Below are 19,848 nucleotides of genomic sequence, written 5' to 3' on the forward strand. Positions count from 1 at the left end.
TTCTGTTTACTTGCATTCAGCTTGTATTTAGAGAAGCAGTTTTTTGCATCTAACTACAAGGATCTAACCTCTACAATTAGTAAGTCAAAGCTTTTCTCAACATGTTCAGTGGTAACAGAACAAAGAATCACTAAGAGAGGCCCTCTGGGCCTGCAATCTATTACTGTTTTGGGAAGAGAGTGTCTTATGATAAGTCTAGTAACAATGGAGAGGACCAAGCAAATCGATTAACAATACATTAGGAGTTAATCACTTCTGTGGAAGGTTGATTCATACCATAATTTTGCACAGCTGAAGTGTATCAGCTTACTTTAAATGTAAACTGCTTTCATTTAACATCACAGAATCAGAGAATCAAGGAATCATACAGTGCTCTGGGTTGGAAGGGACCTTACAGATCATCAACTCCCCTGCTGTGGGCAGGGACACCTCCCACTAGACCAGGTTGCTCAAAGTCCCATCCAGATTGGCCTTGAACACTTCCAGGGATGGGCCACCCTCTAAAACACTCTAGAAATATACCTCATCAGGCATGAAACAGGAATTATGGCTTATTGAGGTAAAAATACAAGGAAGAACTTACAATTTTCATCTTGTGCAATGCACTGGAGAGGGATTCCAAAGAAAGATGTGTAACTGTCATTGTACCACACCAACAGCTCAGTGCCCCTGGGAATATCTATACAAGCCCGGTAGAATATATTGGACCTAATCAAGAGAAAAAGAAAAAAAAAGCCTGATTTTGGAATAGAGTATTCTTCTGTTATCATACACAGTGTTATAGTAGAAATTCATTGCTTTGGAAGCATTTCTGCAGATAACTAAATGAATAAGTTACTGTTTATTTCAAAAGTAAATCTGTAATAGAGAAGGATTTTATTGCTGTTGCACAGGCTAAAAAAGACCTTACAGGCACTTTGTACCAAGCATATGTTAATCAGCTAGGTTTTAGAAGGACCAAGATTTTAAGAAAATACAGGTATTTTTTTGCGATGTCAAAGTGATTTTTTTCAAAGTGATTTTAGAAACAGTATGTTTTTTTATGCATTATAGGCATCAGAGTGGTGCACACAGTTCACCAAATACAGCCACTTAAACAGCTTAGCATTTGTCATCTAAGCTAAAGTTAACATCCTTTATGGGGAAATGGACCACAGCTCTTTTATGTGAATAAGTTCTTTCAGCAAGAGGTTTGAAGTAGTGTGAAGTGACCTTTCATTGCAGCAATATACCACCAAAAAAGAGATTTTGGATTGTTGAGAAAAATAGACTTTGGCTTAGGGGAAATAAAAAATTTGGGTTAATCAGAACATTCAATCATAAAATTTTCCCATATATGGAATGTGAAGGCAATGTCAATGATCCTCCAGTAAGCATAAATTAGTGTTACCATAAGTGTGATATCATATTGTTCCTGTGATAAAAGACTGTGGGTATTTCTAGACCATTGAAGTGGGAACAGATGGGGGAAAAAAAAAAGGAAAAATCCTAGTGTCTTTAGCATAAAAACAAGAGCCTTATTCTAATCTTGCACTGATGTAAATAGCTTCAGAGTAATACTTCTACAGTTAACAGATTTACATGGTAGTAAAAACTGTGTAAGATTAGAATCAGGCACAAGATAAAACAGAAATGTTATCAGTTTGCAGTGGCTTTTCCCTCGTGCTTCACATGGAACAGTAAAACACACTCCTGTGAGATGGATAGAAATTCAATACATACAAGAAGAGCAGTCCACTCTTGCTGAAGGATTACATACCAAAATGATACAGTCAAAGTACCAAGAAATGACCATTTTTTATAACAGCTTATGTAAGGCAGAAAAACATCTACAGACCAGAAAAAAAAAAAAAAATTGTTAGGCCTCAACCAGTTTTCTGAGTGAAGAATTGCTACAAACATTATTCTGAAGTTCAAGATAAAAGTGTTTAGGGTTGGTAGGCCTTAAATTTAGACTTTCTATAAAGAATTGGCTGTAGCAATGCAATTTGTTCCTTGTATAACACTGCAGACATAAGGAGAATCTTCTACCACATTTTTCATGGCAGTGAGATATGCACTTGTCAACATATTTTGTCACCGCAAAGTGGCTCTTGGCAACAGGATCATAAAGATCAATAAAAAAGTGCAGATTCTCAATATTTTACTAGCAGCTGCAAAAATTTCATTTATCTTGTTATTTTCCTCGCTTACTGCCACCCTGTCTCAGGAGGGCACTGCTAGCTAAGCAGAACGGTTTTCTTGGCCTTCTATGAATATCTGACAAAAACTCTCCCCTTTGTGTCTCCTCTTCTCCTTCCCTCCTCCTCCTTCTCCTCCTCTTCTTCTCCCTCTCTTTCTTCCCAGAGCTACGCATTTAGTTAATTTTTTCCACTGTTACATAAAAATGAAAATTGAAGCCATGCTATAAATTACCAGCATCTCTTAACTTGAGAAAAATTGAGTCTACTTTGTACTTCACCCTTGTAACATTTCATCTCTCAGTTTGGCTTCCCTTAAGATAAACACAGCAGCCCAGCAAATGAATGTGCTAAAACCAAATGACACACTTTGCCGCTGAAAGACCAGAACTGTTTTTGAGCAATGGGTGGTCTGTGAGGCTTGGAGTAGGCAGGGAAAAAAAATGTGTAAGTGTACACCGTCCCTTACAAGTGTGCAGAGCTTCCAAAACTCGCAGAAATCTCTGCATGCTGAAGTACATCAAAGGGATTTTTCCCTTTTCGGATAATATTTCCTTTGCTGACATGTATTTAGTATTGTGGTTGGATGACTCATAAAGATAGCTTCATGGCGTCCCAACGCAGTTGAAGCAGAACACATGCCAACAAACATTATTGTCAGCCTCAAAATAAAAACAAAACGTTCAGCTAAGGGTCAATCAATCAAGAGCACTTTGAAGAAAATTCCATTTAGATATTACAAATCATAACAGAATGAATTTAAACCAGCTGACTTTCTGTGAGGAGGACGTCCATGTACAATAAAAATTAGGCTGGTTTTTCAGTGTCCAACTTTTCTATTTTCTTACACTTGGATGCAGTCACTGGTGATGGATGCCAGTTTTTTAAATTGTGTTTTTGTAGTTCATTTTATAAAGATCTGAAGTAATAGAAAACAGATCAACAGGGGGAACTCTAAGTAAAAACTCCATCATGAAAGGAGAGTTGTAAAATCCACTTAATATTGACAGATGTGTAATGACTTTCTCATGCTCACTTTTCATTTGGGTTTGTCGTCTATATATATGTATGCGTATATATTTTTTTCTTATTTTTATGTATATATGTGCAGTCACACATCACCACATTGAGAAATAGTCCACAAGATACCCACAAAAATACTCTTTCATCACAGCAATCTTTATTCATTATCCAGTATGTTTATTTAAAATCCTATGGTATTTTAGCTATAGATAGCAGATACTTAAGTCTATAATAAAAGATTTTTAATGTATAAATAGGATTGTTATTTTTTTAACTGTGGCATTATTTAGTCAACTGGATAAAGAATAAAAAATCTGAAAATGCAATTGAACAATTTTACTATTGTTAAATTGGAACCCTATGGTATAATCAAACTTTATTTCATTTTAGATTTCTTTTTGTATGTTTTATTTTTAATTTTAAAGGTACTTTAAATAAGTTTAAGATTCTTCCTAAATAAAAGAAACTCTGCTTTCTAAAATCAGGATTGCTCACTGCAACTGGCAAGCCTGGGGTATTCTTTGATGTGTTTCCTACCATATTTAATAAGGTCAAGCGGTTGCTTCTAATTCTGAGGCAAAAGGTTTGTTTATAGCTGAGATCATGTATTTATGTAATGTGTTGTCTGGGTTTTCTGGATGTGTCTGCGAGTACAAAGTAAAATGCACCATAATTTCTTTACATTTTTCTTTGCATTTTGACTTTCTCCAGCCAGCAACGTAAGAGGTACAAGCTCTAGCACTGTCGGTTAACAGGTGCATTCAACACAGAAGTTGAACAATTCTATTAAGGGTGGAAGACTGCTGGTGTTGGTCTGCTTCTGATCAGATCATTCAAAAAAGAGGGCTCGGTCTGGCATAGTGGTCACACAGTGACACAGGGCTCCTCGGGCTCCCAGGAGCTTCACACCGCAGTTTTTTATTATTGCCCCAAATGAGCATAGCCATATTTCTGCTCCTGTCTTTGCAACCAAAGGCAACAGGACAGGTGACAGTTACAGCCTGACCATCCACTAAAACTTTGTATCATTGAGTAAGTCAGAAAACACTTTACCTGTACTGAACCACTGTTAAGTTCTGCTCTCCACAGTGCCTCGCACATCGGATATACCTCATCCAGCTTGACTTACTGGGTTCTCCACCATCGATAAAGTGCTGCAGTGTCCCATCTTGGTCATATATCTGGGGGAGATGTCACAAGGTCAAGTAGTTAGAACAAATCATCAGCAATCATTTTCACTGATTTGTCTCTCTGCGCCTTTTCCACAAATGTCTTGCCATGAAGTTTGTCATTGCGTACTGATACTTTTAGAAATCTACATGGAACACCAGAAAAGTATTTTAGGGGATGCAAGTTTATCATATTTCTTTTATCAAGCCAATCTTTTCGTATTAAACATATTTGTGGTGTCTCAGAGATGTAACCATGTTTCCCAAAGAATATTTAACCTGTTTTGACAAGCTGGCCTTAAATAATGAACTGACAGATAAACAAGAAAATCTGGATGTAAAGCGTGCATTGAAATGGCTGGGACATCTGAGCAAGAAGCAGTAGTAATCCCTAAACAAGTATCCCTTCCTTCACATCTCAGTTGCAGCAAGAGCGTGTACTACAGCAACCTCACATGATACGTTAGGGAGTTGTAGGATTCATAATACCAAAACAAATGAGACTAGAAAGAAAAAGAGAGTTGATGATGCCTTTAGAAGCTCCCTTGAGACATATATTTTTTTGAAGTAGTAAATGAGAAATCAGTCCTGAGGGAATCATTGTTTTCCTAAACATGACATCCCTGCTAAGGACATGAGAGCCAGTTCCAGTAATTTAAAAAAAAGACAGTATTATGTCTCTGCTTGGCAGTGGATGTTCCCTCTGAAATGAAAGAATGAAGTTGCTCTGGAGGCTCTGAAATGAAAAGATAAGTGTTTCACGCACACCTACCCTTTTGACTGCTTCAAAAAATGTTATCTAGGTAGGTCTAATCCTAGTAAAAGCAGATGAGCTCAGCTCGTTACACAATTACTTTGTCAAAATTCACAAATACATCAAAAACAACTAGATGCCTGTCCGAAGTAAACCCATCTTTTGCCCCTCTATGAACACCATTTGCTTCAATAGCCCTACCCCAAAAATGCTATCCCTTTTGAAATTGTATGAGCCTAAACTGATGTCTTCTTGAAAGCAATAATTCTGCTAACTAAACAGGAAGCACATTTATTACATTGAATTGAACATTCCTAGAGCATACAAATTAACAACCTTGCATGTCTATTTCAATATCAAGAGAATAATCTCAGAAATAATGTGACTATATTCAAAACTCCAGATTTACTAAGAGTGTTTCCATCAGTTCACACAAAACATATATAGGAATCAGAATCTAGTTCTTTACTCCGCCACAAGAGAGTCTCAAATTCAGGAGCCAGTCTAGCTTTTGCTTTGGGCCAAGTGGGACTGGGAGTAATCAGGAGCAATATATCCAGTGCTAGAGCATGAGAGACATGGAAATCAAGTGTCTATGGTGATCCTTGTCATTTGTTTCTGAGTGTCTGTGACAAGGACCAGGTGGAACCTGGCCAGATACTCTTGGGCTGGATAAGAAAGATGCTACCTCAACATGCACTGAGTGGAATAAAGTCAGAGAAATTAGGAGTCCTCAGAGGCAAACAAACACTCCAATACCAGGGATTAAGTTTATTTTTCATAGATGGTAACATGCTGATTATCAACAAGGACCTATTCTTTTGTACATATATTAGAGTATGTTGAATATATGAGCAAAATATGCTAAACAATAAAAATCTGTAACTGAACCAGAAAAGTTTTACAGGAAGTCAGCCTACCAAAAGGAATAGAAGGAGAAATTAATGACTAACTGTTGGCTGGGACCATTTTGGCAATATCTATGCAAACAGTCTCAGCACAGTGTTTATTATCTATCCATTTACATGGTGCTTATTCACATAACAATATATGGCTTAGCATGAGGCAGAAAAAATTCCCATAAATAAAGAGCTGATAACTTCCTAATACCCAGATGATATGAAACAGGAAAGACAAGGAAGACTGCCATAATCAGTACTGACAGTCATATCTTGACACACAGGGTCCTACTCAGAACTTCATGTAAATCGACAGTCAGGAACTGACAAGAAAAATTACTGTCATGGAAACATAGGAGTGGAGCTTTCTTGGGCCTTGGGCCTTGGACTGCACTACAAGCAAGACCAAATATTTTCAAATACTTTATTTTTGCAAGCAGTGATGCATCATTGACAATATCCTTTCCTTTCCTAGGAAGATATTACTGACATTGCTGCAGTCAGAATCCATCCAATATCATTCTTAGCCCTGTTCTTACAGGACTGTAGACAAAGCTGTATGGAAGCAGAAGCCCTAAGCTTAACAGGGAAATAACAAGACCACATTGTATCTGTTTATTTGTCAAATTGCATAATGCAGGTTAAAATCTGGGGGGAAAAAAAAAAAAACCAACACACAAACAAAAAAACCCCACCAAAAACAAAACCAAAAAACCCCCACTCTGATATGGCTATTATTATTCATGTTACCATAGTGCACCAGTTCTTATTCATTTTACAATTACCTAAGTCAGGCAACCACTATATAACTGCTTGAAGAAATCATCACAAGGGAGCAAATCACAACCTGCCATAGCAGAGGAAAAGCAAAACCATAGTACAAACTGTGAACTCAGACACCACAGTAAACTATACGGACATATATATTCACCTGCATCTCTATTGCACATTCATATGTAGTTAAACACTACAATAGTATCTATTAAGGAAAATAAAGATGTGATAAAATGATGTTACCAAAACTCCTTGACTACCTCACTAGATCACTACATGCATCTACACTGGCACAATTTTTATCACATTGCAAGGGTCTCATGACAAAGTAATAGTCTCAGGGCAAAATAAAATTTCTTCAAGTCCCTGTGGAGATTGCATTTATTTTCTTCTGTATCTCACAGCATTCATTGATCTAAGAGATGGAAGGAAAATTAGTTATTTCATTTTTCTACTTGGATTACACTTGGAAGTATTATCTAGACTGCTTACTGGATCTTTACCCTCTTCCAACAAAAACTGCTTGATAACTGTTGATATCGCTGAGTTTCAAGGGTCTGGGCTTTGTTGGGGGTTGTTTTGGTTTTTTATCGTTTTTTGTTTGGTTTGGTCCGGGTTTTTTTGTTGGGTCTTGGTTGGGTTTTGCTTGTTTGTTTGTTTGGTTTTGCTTTGTTTTGGGGTTTTTGTTTGGGGTTGGGTTTGTTTTGGTTTGGTTTGGTTTGTTGTTGTTTTTTGTTATGGTTGGTTGGTTGGTTGGTTTGGGGGGTTTTTGCTTTTGCTTTATTTTTTTTTCCCCCAGAGTGAACCAGATTCCTAGCAGAGGCTGGAATCTGATAAAAGAGGACTGCACTCAACTTCTCAGTTGACATGCATTGTGTTACTCCTTGCCAGTTGCCATATAATTAATCAACTTCTGAATAAGTTCTTGACTAGTCTTGGCTAGTTCTTGACTTAAACAGATACTTTACTCATATGTTGCATTTCAAGAGACTCAGAATGTGATGCATGTTTTTATTCTGTGAATTTCATCGTTTGACTTCAGAATACAACAGAAACTGCTTCATTTTTCAAGAAAGTCCAAATCATAGCCATCACAATACAAGTCTTTCCCATTTTTTATATTTCTTTCTTTACAAACACCACTTTACTCAGTAATCAAGACATACATAGAGATCACGTTCATCTTGTAATAGCATGCAAATATAAATCAAATATGAAGGACTGGATTTATCACTTGTTGGATTGGTCACTGATAATTATTTGGAGGATATAGATATTGTTACTTTTAATGACAGAGATAATAATGATGCATAATAGCAATAATAATACAACTTCTAAAGCACATTCATATGAGTAATGCTCTAAAATCTCTGAACAACGATTACTAAGTAAAATAAAAAAGGACTATCTAAGATTTAGCAGTATTTAGGCAGAATGCTAAAGAGCCTTCTGAGAACTCTCAATTACTTTTACTTCAGTAATGACATAACTCCAAAGCTAAAGACTTTCAGTTTCTGATGTACATGCCACAGAATTTTAGAATGAAGGAGTTCAAATATAATAGCACAGATGCAGAGAAAGCCAAGTTATGAAGCAATTAAAAACAATTTCACAGAACAGACAGTAAAGTTAGTTCATCGACCTTCTTTCCTCGCTATCTGTTGCTTACCTTACTCCCTTTCCATGGTCTGCTAAAGGGTTGTGTCTTTAGAAATTCTGCCTACATTTTATTTTTCATTTAGTCATATAATAAATGTATTCATATATGCGCCTAATTGACCCTTCATTTTCATTTCAGGCAGTCAGAGAAGAGACTGATCCTGAAAAGATTTTTTCTTTGCATGTACATTTGTATTGTAAAAGCAGTTATTAGAATAAATTTTTATGTTGCAAGATATCAAAAGAAATGTGAACAAAACCACAAAATATCCAAGAATTAATTCTTACCATTAGTAGAGTCTTGATTTTTCCTGTTCACTGCTATTCTTTTGGACATCACATGCCTAAGGTCATAGAATTTTCAAATCACTTAGCATGAGCCTTCTTCTCCCACAAGAAGTTTTACCTGTGACTTCAATGGGAAGATTCAAGATAGCAGAGTACTTTTGACAAGTACATGTGTTTCATAAATCATCAGCTGTGCACTTAAAAATTATAGATGTCTTCAAAACTACTGGAAATATGGTGATAAAGGTTGTAACCAGACTGACATGTCAGATATGGTAACATCCATAAAAGTTATATTCTTTCTCAAACAGTGCATGTACCTACAAGCCACAGTAACACTGACAGTTTCTTCCTTTGCTGACTTGGACATCAGAACTGAATAATATCTACACTGGGAAAATTTTGTTATTGCAAGACCTGGCTTTTGATGTAACAACAGTACATCTTCTACAGTTGTCTATCCTAAGCAGAAGTTGAAAACAATGCCAAAGAGGGTAATGGTTATAAGCCTGGGTACTTAGCTTACAGTTTGTAAAAGGTATGCAATTATAGAACCATAGAATAATTTAGGTTGGAAGATCATCGAATCCAACCATTAACCCAGCACTGCCAAGCCCATCTCCAAGTCCCTAAATGCCACATCTACACTTGTTTTAAATACCTCCAGGGATGGTAACTCTACCACTTTCCTGGTCAGACTGTTTCAATGCTTGACAACCCTCTTGGTGAAGAAATTTTCTCTAATACCCAACCTAAACCTCCAATGGCCCAACAAGCAGCCACTTCTTCTCATTCTGTCACTTGTTACCTGAGAGAAGAGAATAACCCTCACCTTGCTACACCTCTTTCAGGTAGTTGTAGAAAATTATAAGGTTTTCCCTGAGCCTTCTTTTCTCCAGACTAAACAATCGCAGCCCCCTCAGCCTCTTCTCATCAGACTTGTACTCCAAAACCTTCACCAGCTCTGTTGCCCTTCTGTGGACACACTCCATGACCTCAATGTCTTTCTTGTAGTGAGGAGACGAGAACTGAACACAGGATTCCAGCTGTGTCCTCACCAGTGCCAAGCACAGAAGAATGACTATTTCCCTGGTCCTGCTGGCTACACTATTTCTGATACAAGACAGAATGCCATTTGCCTTCTTGTCCACCTGGGCCCACTGCTGGCTCAGCACTCCCAGGTCCTTTACCACTGGGCAGCTTTCCATCCACTCTGCCCCTAGCCTGCAGCACTGCATGGGGTTGTTGTGGTCCAAGGGCAGGATCTGACACTTTCCATTGAACCTCATGGAACTGAACTCAGCCCATTGATCCAGCCTGTCCAGGTCCCTCAGCAGATCTTTCCCATCCATCAGCAGATCAACACTGCTGCCCAACTAGTCATTTGCAAACTGGCTGAGGGGACATTCTGTCCCCTCATTGAGATCACAATAAAGATATTGAACAGTGATGGCCCCATGGCTGTGCCCTGGCGAACACCACTAGTGACTGGTCACCCACTGGATTTAGCGCCATTTGCCTCCACTCTCTGGGCCTGGCCATCCAGACAGTTTTTTACCCAGTGAAGAGTGCAAGCTATGAGCAGTCACTTTATCCAAGAGAATTCTGTGATGTCAAAGGCTTCACTAAAGCTCAGGTAGACAAAAACCACAGCCTTTCCCTCATCTATTAAGTGGATCACCCTTTCACAGAAGGTTGGTCAAGCAGAACCTGCCTTTCATAAACCCATGCTGGCTGAGCTCAGTCCCTTCATTGTCCTGTGCATGCCTGGTGATGGCAATCAGGATGATTTGCTACAAAGACCTTCCCTGTCACCAAGACCAGGCTAAGAGGCCTGTTGTTCCCTGGATCCTCCCTCCTGCCCTTCTTGTAGATGGGTATCACTCCTGCCTGAGGTCAACTGGGACCTCCCTGATGAGCCATGGCTGCTGATAAATGATTGAAAGTGGCTTGGTGAGCATTTTCAGCAGCTCCTCAGAACCCTTGCGTGGATCCTATCCAGTCCTGTAGATTTGTGTGTGTCTCAATGGTGTATCAGGTCCCTGAACATTTTTTTCTTGGATTATAGGGGCTTCATTCTGCTTCCCATGCCAGTCTTCCAGCTCAGGGGGCTGGGTACTCAAAGAAGAACTGGTCTTACTATTAAAGACTGGGCCAAATCAGGCATTAAGTACCTCAGGCTTTTCCTCATCTTTTGTTACTGTGTTTCCTCACTCATCCAGTAAAAGGTGGAAATTCGCCTTAGCCCTCTTTTGTCACTAATTTATTTATAGAAATATTTTTTTATATTCTTTTATAGCAAGTAATTCTAGTTGGGTTTTGGGCCTACTAATTTTCTCCATGCATAAATTCTTGATATCTTTGTAGTCTCTGGAGTTGCCCGCCCCTTTCTTCCAAAGCTCACAAACTCCCTTTTTTTCATCTTAACTTCCAGCCAAAACTCTCTGTTCAGCCAGGTTGATTTTCTTCCCCACCAACTCATCTTTCAGCACAAGGGGACAGCCTGCTCCTGTGCCTTTAAGGTTTCCTTCTTAAGGCATATCCAACCTTTTTGGGACTATTTGCCATTCAAGATTGCTACTCCTAAGGGACTCTGTCAGCAAGTCTCCTAAACAGGCCAAAGTCTATCCTCTGGAAGTCCCAGATGGCAGTTCTGCTGACCCTCCTCTTACTTATCTGAGATTTGAAAACTCTGTCACTTTGTGATCGCTGTGCCCAAGACATCCTCCAACCACCACACCACCCACAAGTCTCTTTCTCTATTCACAAACAAGTCTAACAGAGTGCATTCCCTAGCTGACCCCCTCGCCATCTGTGTCAGGAAGTTATCCTCCACACACTCCAGGATCCTGGTGGACAGTTTCCTCTTTGTTGTGCTGTGTTTCTAGCAAACACCTGGTAAATTGAAGTCCCTCAGGAGAACAAGGGATAACAATTATGAGACTTCTCCCAACTGCTTACAGAATATTTCACCTGCCTCCTCATCCTGGTTTGATGGTCTACAAGAGACTCCCTCCAGGTTATCTGCTTTGTTGGCCTTCCTCCTGGTTCTCACCCATAAACACTCACATAATCATCACAATTTCTTCTTTTGAAGGAAACTTCCCTGCCTTTATTTATATTTTTTTAATTCGCTTTGCAGTATTTTACTTATCCTCTGTAATAAACTAGTACGCTAAGCAAAGCTGAATACATATATGCTCTGAGAGATGGGGAAGGAGTGTTTGGTAGCATTACTGGTAGAAGAGAGCTCTATGGCCAGCTTAACAAATTACAAGGAAGGTTAGTTCTCACAAATAAGAAGAAATAGCAGTCTCTTTCCTGAAAAGTTCTGAGACTCACACAGGTAACTGCACAGTAAAATTCAGTGACTTGACTTGCCTAAGGCAGCGCTTGTTAAGCAAAATGCCAATGAGCTCTAGTGTTTGTTATGGTAAGTATACATTATTTATTTGTTAGCACTTTTAATCATGTCAAACTGAAAGCAAACTGGATTGTATGTGTGACTTGATAACTTAGTCATTTAGACTGGATTCTGTGAGTATACTGGTGCCTAGCTCTCTCTGAAATCAACACACTGCCAAAGGACCTCATTATCTAGAAAGTCTGAAATGTTCAGAGGAAGCTGCATAAACTGAGAGAACACAAGTACAGAATTCCCTGAAAATACTACTTTTAAGGAGCATAGTTTAGGCTGAAAATCAAAAGTACAGCTGAGTTTATACTGATAACAAGTGTTCAAAGAATGAATGCTTTTATACTTTAAATGTGTCAATATTAAGAGCTGGCCATCTGATTTAGGGTAGTAGGGCCCTTCTAAATATGCATCTCCTCCTTGTTACACATTGAATGAGAAAGATGTGTAGAAACAATCATGCATTTAACCATCACTTCTTTCTCTTTTCTTTCACTGTCTTGATGACTGAGTATGGATATTCAGCAAATGTTCTAAGAACAACTCTTAGTGTTTCTACATAAAAGAAAAATGAAATATAATGGAAGTCAGAAGCAAACTAAAACACATGGAAAAGTCTGCAAATACAGCTTAACTAAAAAGAAACACTGATGTAGATAGATAATAATAGCATGACATAATCACACCCTTTACAAAGAGCACATCTCAAACACTGAAATACTTTTTTTAATGTAAATTACATTCTATCTTTTAGATTACCTATAAACAGGCAAATTCTTCTCAACCAGTATAAAGAAATGACTGTTCATCACATTGTGATAATTCCAACTCTGACTCCTAATAAATATTACTGAATCTGTAGTAATCAACTTACATAAAACTGGTATGTAACAATAGTACTATAAATGTCATCAACCTCATTCTACTATAAGCAGAAATGTTTGGACAGGTTCCCTATTCAACTGCATGGACATTACTTCAGAAAGGCATTAGTTATGAATACTTCTCACGTTGCTTGATAAGACTATCAGATTTGTTTTGCCACTTAAAACATGTCTTCAGATTCTTTATGGACAAAAAGAAAAAATTAACAATATAAATGTGCTACAGATAACATTCAAGCTTGTTGGCTTAGGATGAAATAAGTATGCTTTGGTTTATTGTTATGTAGAAAATAAAACTGGTTACTACAGTCTTTACATGTATGTGAAATAATCTATGTCAATAACAAGTTACTTATTTTGAAGTGCTTCTATTTTGTAACTAAGTGGATGATATCTCCTTGCCATGTAGCAAATGTAACGGTTCATTCAAAAAATAATTTTTCTGTTTTGCAATGTTCATATTACAGGCAAAACAGTGTCAATTTGTTTACACTTCAAATTGCCATCAAGTTTTCCAAAGCATTCTGAACCAGTATAAAAAATTAACAGAATAGAAATCTGAAATAAGTGAGCAAGGAGGAGACATCAGGAGACCTCACTGGTTAATACCAAAATGTTCTCCAACACTTGTTGGCAATAAACTCCCTGGGATGCAACCCCTCTGTGAAAATGCACAGAAATATATCCTGACAGCCAATGGTCTTTAACTGCTCACACTATTCAAAGCAATTTTCTACAATTAGCCATATCTGATTTGAATCTTATGTCTTGTAATATCTGCTTAATGTTTCTTCTCTTTAATCTAGCAGGCATCATCTAGCAAATTTTATAAAAGAGAATACTTGCCAAATAATATTAAAAGCTATTTAGTTTTAATGTTTCTCAAAGGATTATAGCATATGAAACTATAAACATTGGTTTGAACTGTCTGTGCTAGGTGAAAGGCTTCATCTCTCACTTAGACCCCAGTCCAGCAAACACTTACGCACATGTTGTAGTCCCATTGATCTCAATGGGACTACTCGTGTGTGAAATCAAGCATCTGTGTAAGCGGTTGGAGGACTGGGGCCTTATTCCAGAAAGCGTCATGACAGCAATGCCCTGCTGATTATGTGGACTTCATAAAATTTTTTTGTAGTTTTATTTTAAGTCTCAGTAGTTGGTTTCGACACTAGCCCATGGAGGTCCTGGAATAGGAAAGAATTTCACATAACATAAACCAGCGTTACTCAACACCAGGGCAATGAGGGGAAGACACACAGCAGAAAAAAACCCACACATGAAGCTGAAAATCTGCACACATGCAGACAGGTCTGTAAAGAACCAATGCTCTTGTAGTATCCACTGACACCACAGGACCTCGCCAATATGCACTTCGGCACTCTCCTGTTAGGTTCAGCGATAGGACAGGTAAAGCAGTGGTGCTCTAGCCACAAGCCATTCTGCAATGGAGATGTTTTTGCTTAACACTGGTATTTCCACCCTGCTCACTGCAGTGTGTTCCCATGCAGCCCTGGTAGCAGAAGACCACGTGGAGGGAGAAGACTGAAGTTGTTCTCTGCAGTCTTTTCTATGTGGGACATGGAGCACGAAGAGAAAAAGTGTGGCCAATCTAGGCTAAATGTACAGAGAGACCAGGGAAAAAAAAAAAAAAAACCAGATTAAAAAGGAAAAGGTGGTTTAAAAACAGAGAGGCAAATTATCAAAGCTGAAATAATCCAAGCAGAAGACTCTCACACCAATTGACTGGTAGATGCATATCCCATTAAGTATATCAGGGAAAGAGCTACAAGAAGGCTGTAAGGGCCCAATGCTGAAAACCCTCATTCAGCTGGAAAGCCTTAATGAATTTACTCAGTAACAAAGCTCCTAAGGCAATATTCTGAGACAGGAAATCAAGGCTGTTGTGATTGTTTGTTGCTTCTGATACCTCTGAAAAAAGAGCACTGTTTCCTTCACAGGTAAGGACATAGCTTTGACCATTTTCTTGCAACTTCTCAAAACTTTTAGACATTGCAAAGAGAAATTAAAAAAATTTTTTCATGTCTTTTCATTCCTCTATGCAACCAAATATCCCGGTAGGATTTTGGCAGACTGTGTCACTCAGTATCAAGCTTGGACAGCTGAAACAAGTGAGCAGGTACATAGCTCCTAAGGTGACTTACTGATAATGCAATGAGCTTTGAGAAACTACTCAGGACCAAAAGACACTCATAAATGGAAATAATTCTAAATTTCCCCTTATTCTAACATGTGAGAAGGCATAAGAACAAGGAAGGTCTGATATTCAAATATAATTCAGGACTTACCTTACTGGTAAGAGAAAGCTGATGGCACAAGATGAGCACAGCTTTTGATCCCTCACTCCTGTAATTTCTGTTGAGTACATTTTCAAGATCTTAGACTTACAAATCCTAGACTCAGTGCTTAGGATACTTTCAAAAGTATGGCATATAGAATATATGGCACAGTTACCATTCTGTAAATGAAACTTGCTAGATTACAATTTTTGTTTGGTTTCACTTTGCGGCACTTGGGACTTCTCATTCTTTCCATTACCTTTAGGATTTTTAAAATCTCCAATACCATGTTTCCTTAAGAATCAGAATATAAAAGTTATTGCTCATACACAGAGCTCCTAGAGACTCTGAAGGCAACAAAAGAGAGGCTGTGAAGAGGGTGGAGTCAGACTCTTCTCAGGGTGCCAAGGGACAGGAGAAAAAGCAATAGGCAGAATCTGGAACACAGTAAGTTCCACCTAAATATGAGGAAGAACGTTACTGTGAGGGTGACTGAGCACTGGAACAGGTTGCTCAGACAGGCTGTGGAGTGTCCTTCCTTGGAGATATTCAAAAGCCATCTGGACACAATCCTGAGCAACACGCTCTAGGGATCCTCCTTGAAGCAGGGAGATTGCACTAAGTGATCTCCAGCGGTCCCTTCCAACCTTAAACATTCTCTGATTCTGTTGAGAGACTCTCAATCCTGTAGAAGAACTGGCAAAAAATCCTTTAGCAAGTTAGACTTCAAACTCCATTGAAGACAATGGGACACAAGTTTTAACTTATTTGGACACTTTGGAATCATACATGCCTGTCTGCCTTTTAGGCAGGTAAAAGATCATAAAATTTGCTCTAACTTTCCAAGCAAGACTTCTTGCCTTGAAACAAGGAATTCTTTTATTTCCTTTGAATGTACCATGAATGGCTATGGTCTGATTTGAAGTAAGGCACTTCAGAGAACTGTTGAAACATTGAGGTTGGAAGGAATCTCGGGAGAGTAGCTCATCAGCTCACAAGATAGTGACAACTTCTATATCTTCACTTTGAAATTCCTGACTCATTGTTTATGGGTATTCAATGAAAAAAAAAAAACAACCAAACAATAATCAAATAGAACAGGGAAAAAAACCTCAAATTCAAAAATGTGTTACATGTGAAAAAACTCTCAGAAAAGAAAACCTGTCCACAAATTACATCACTTTCAAGCAATGTCAGACAATTACTTTGTTCTGATAAAAGCATTGCTGCACAGTATAATGGTTATGACCCACTGATAAAAGTTTGTTGTTGGACTAGGGCACAGATAGTTTTATTCAGGTGTGCAAACATAAGTTTGCACTTTTGTTTCTGATGGGTTTGAGTATCCCACTGCATCTCCAGTGGCTGCTCCATAAGACAAGCAGTTCTCCTTTAGTTCTGAGCACGACTTGTCAGCCTTGTCTGCATGTCTTAGGTACTTTACAGAATTTAAAATCCCACTCAGCATCTCCATTCTGACTTTTGAATTCTCCTGCAGATGCTTAGGCTTAGTGCCTGCTCTGAAAAAGATTTGTCACATGATTTACAGCAAGTGCTTATACTCTGTGTCTTGATACTGTGGTTGTAGAAAACAGGGATTTTGATAAAATTTTTTGTGCACCATTTCTCTGAGTTTGTAAGTAAATATGGGCAGGGACTGTGTTTACAGTGTATGTGTAGAATATCTAAGCAGAGTACCCATTTACTACTTCAATACAGACTACACAGATAATTCTTTCAATCCTTTTTTAAACATCTCATTAAGGCTCATCATAAATGTGGAATTTCAGTAAAAATTACATTCTTTAGAAAATGTACTTAATTCCTTTGTGAGTTTTAAATAATGAGGCACAATGATATTTTTAGTTTGGAATATTTTGGAATGTCTGGAATGTCAAGTTCCCCAGATGATGATTAAAAGGTCAAGTAATAAAGTATATGATAAACTATGCCTGAGATTCCTCATAAAACAAATGAGTAATGGCTGTACAAACTGTGTCACTCTGTTTTTATATCAAAAAAATTCCTGCACTGTATTATTTATTCAAATTTGTTCAGTTATAGGATTGTCAGAAAAACAGCACAGATGGCTAGTTTGTAACTTCTTCATGGCTGAAGTTAAAGAGTCAAAAAGCAAATTAAAAGAGTGCATTAAGGAGCAGTGCTAGTGTTTCCAGTGATCGTAGAGTAGAGATTGTGAAACAGGGTTTTTTTTCTTGCTGGAGTGCAGGTCTGGTGTTGGTAAGTATCATGTTAAGTTTCTTTGGAAGTGAGTTTGTTTCTGTGAGGATTATAACATTAGATTAGAACATTGCTTGAGACACAATCACAGGAGCCCTCCAGAGCTGTTAAGCATTTGGCATATCTCACTTATCTCTAAGGGTGGCAGGGGCCATCAATACAAAGTGGACCATCAATCAATATGGAGTCTTCTTCAGACACTGCCTGTCAGCTGATCAGAGGAAGACTTTAGGGAATCAGCTTTCCATTATCAGGATTTGGTCTGTGATCAGAACAAGCCACTAAACCTTTTACTTTTCACTTGGCAAAAACATACACACTGGAAAAAAGTCTTGACAGTTCATTCATTTTGCTCCATCACTGGAGCCAGATGATATTTGACTGGGGAGACCCACCCTCTTTGATGTTGTGCTCTTTTGAGAGTGCCCTGCTGTGAAAAAAATTTTCTCCTTCCAAATTAAAGAGAAATATTTCTATGTCCAGCTGTTAAATGTGACGTTTACCATTTTTCAGTGCATTGGCTTTGTGCCATCTCACAGACTGTGTTTCAAGCCTATCTTTTTCCCTTCCCCTTCTCAGCAGCAATATCCACAATGTGCTAGTGTCTCCAGCTTCTACATATATCAAGACCAATAGGGAAAATACAAGTAATACTGCACAGCTCTGAACTACATCAGCAATATTTACGTATTTCTTCTGATTTTTTTAATTAAAGCCGGCAATCCTTCATGTAATGAAGGATAAAACCCTTAAATACCATCTATCTATGAATAAAGTCATTCTGATTGCAGTAGGCAAATCATACTGGAGCAAAGCCTCTGGAGAATACATTTACTGGTTAAATGAGTGTGGATGTTATTTAAACTTGTTTCTTGTCCACATCAAAAAAAAAAATGGCATCCATTCAGCAGCCCTAGCTCTGTTTAAATTAAGACAAACTTCTCATGAAAGCTTGAATAAACATTTACGTTTATGTAATCAAGAAAACCTGTATCTTCTCATATTTATTAAGTGTAATTTTTAGAGTTATAAAAACCACTGTCACGAATTGTGTATACTGTAAATAAAGGGAGGACTCATCATTACAACATTTTGCATATCTTTTGAGGTGGATGAAATGCAACAGGTTCCAATTACTCTTCAGTTCAAGCTTTCCATAATCCTTTTCATTTCCATATTTGCTGACACAGAAAAGGATCAATGGTTGATAGATTTTGTTTGGCAAGGTCATTATTACAAACCTATGTTTTGTAATTAATTTCAAACTATAACCAGCAAATCTGAATAACTGCTTATGTATTCATCACATCTTCATGCTGTGAAAATTAAAACCTGACTGAGAGCCTCAATGAATGAGAATGGAAGCATTTAGTTTGGAAAATTACGTGGATGATAACAAAAATTAAGCACTTGGCCTTTAGGTATCCACATTCTAGATTCACGCCAAGAAAGAGCATAGTTCAGAAAGATATGATCTAGAAATAGACAGTAAAGCCTGCTCTTCATTTGGACTATACACAACTCAGTTTTAAAAATTGTGGAATGATTCAGGTTTACAAATAAATATAAATTAGCCCCTCTCGAAAAGTCTAGCATGGAGCCAAGCTACATTCTGCAGGGCTTTAGACAGTTCTCTAAAGCTATCTGGTATCTAACAAAGCCAATGAGGAGGACCAGAGATGCCCAAGCAATGCAGAGACACTGGCTGTTCATGGTGTTAACAATTCAACCACAAGCATGTTTCCTTGTTCCTGGAATGAATCAAATGCTGCTACTCCTAAAATTAAAAGCAGCACACATATATGCTCTATAAATTTGGATCTCCATTTTATTCCATTCGATGACTGTGGTTCCATGATTCTTGTTCCAAGGTGGTAACCTTGTTACAAGAATATAATTTATGCTATTACTGCCCTTCTCTGTCCTTAATTCCTAAAGAGATTAAGAAATATTTTTTCTTACTGTTAATTCCAGCTTTCTCTAATTTAGCTAGCCAATGTTACTCAAAATTCTCTTTACTTGCTTCTACTGTCCCACCAGCCACTGCCTCATTATGTTCCTTTTTTCTGTCCCTCAATTTATCAAGGCAGAAGAAAAACACCCAAGAAAGGCTCATTAGAGCGAAAACCAAGGACTAATTGCAAAGGTTTGTGTTGGTCTTTTTCTCTGTTACATTCTGCATTTTTCACTTTCACATTTAACAATACACACCTTACCTTTATCCTTATAGCTTTTCTCAAGTCTCCTCTCTGTGCCAAAATA

General features: G+C 37.9%; 1 protein-coding gene across 1 annotated transcript in view; it reads right to left on the reverse strand.

The window, feature by feature from the left end:
* The window catches only part of PRDM6 (PR/SET domain 6), a 79,338-nt gene that overhangs the window by 23,881 nt on the left and 35,609 nt on the right, over nt 1-19,848 (reverse strand). The window contains exons 4-5 of the mRNA XM_050330194.1: nt 4,257-4,384; nt 584-708 (exon numbers count right to left, since the gene is read on the reverse strand). Of these exons, the coding sequence (XP_050186151.1) occupies nt 584-708; nt 4,257-4,384 (253 nt within the window). The remainder of the gene's footprint in view (nt 1-583; nt 709-4,256; nt 4,385-19,848) is intronic.

This window comes from Myiozetetes cayanensis, unplaced genomic scaffold (genome assembly GCF_022539395.1).
Source record: "Myiozetetes cayanensis isolate MyiCay16 unplaced genomic scaffold, myiCay2020 scf4, whole genome shotgun sequence".
NCBI classification, from domain to species: domain Eukaryota; kingdom Metazoa; phylum Chordata; class Aves; order Passeriformes; family Tyrannidae; genus Myiozetetes; species Myiozetetes cayanensis.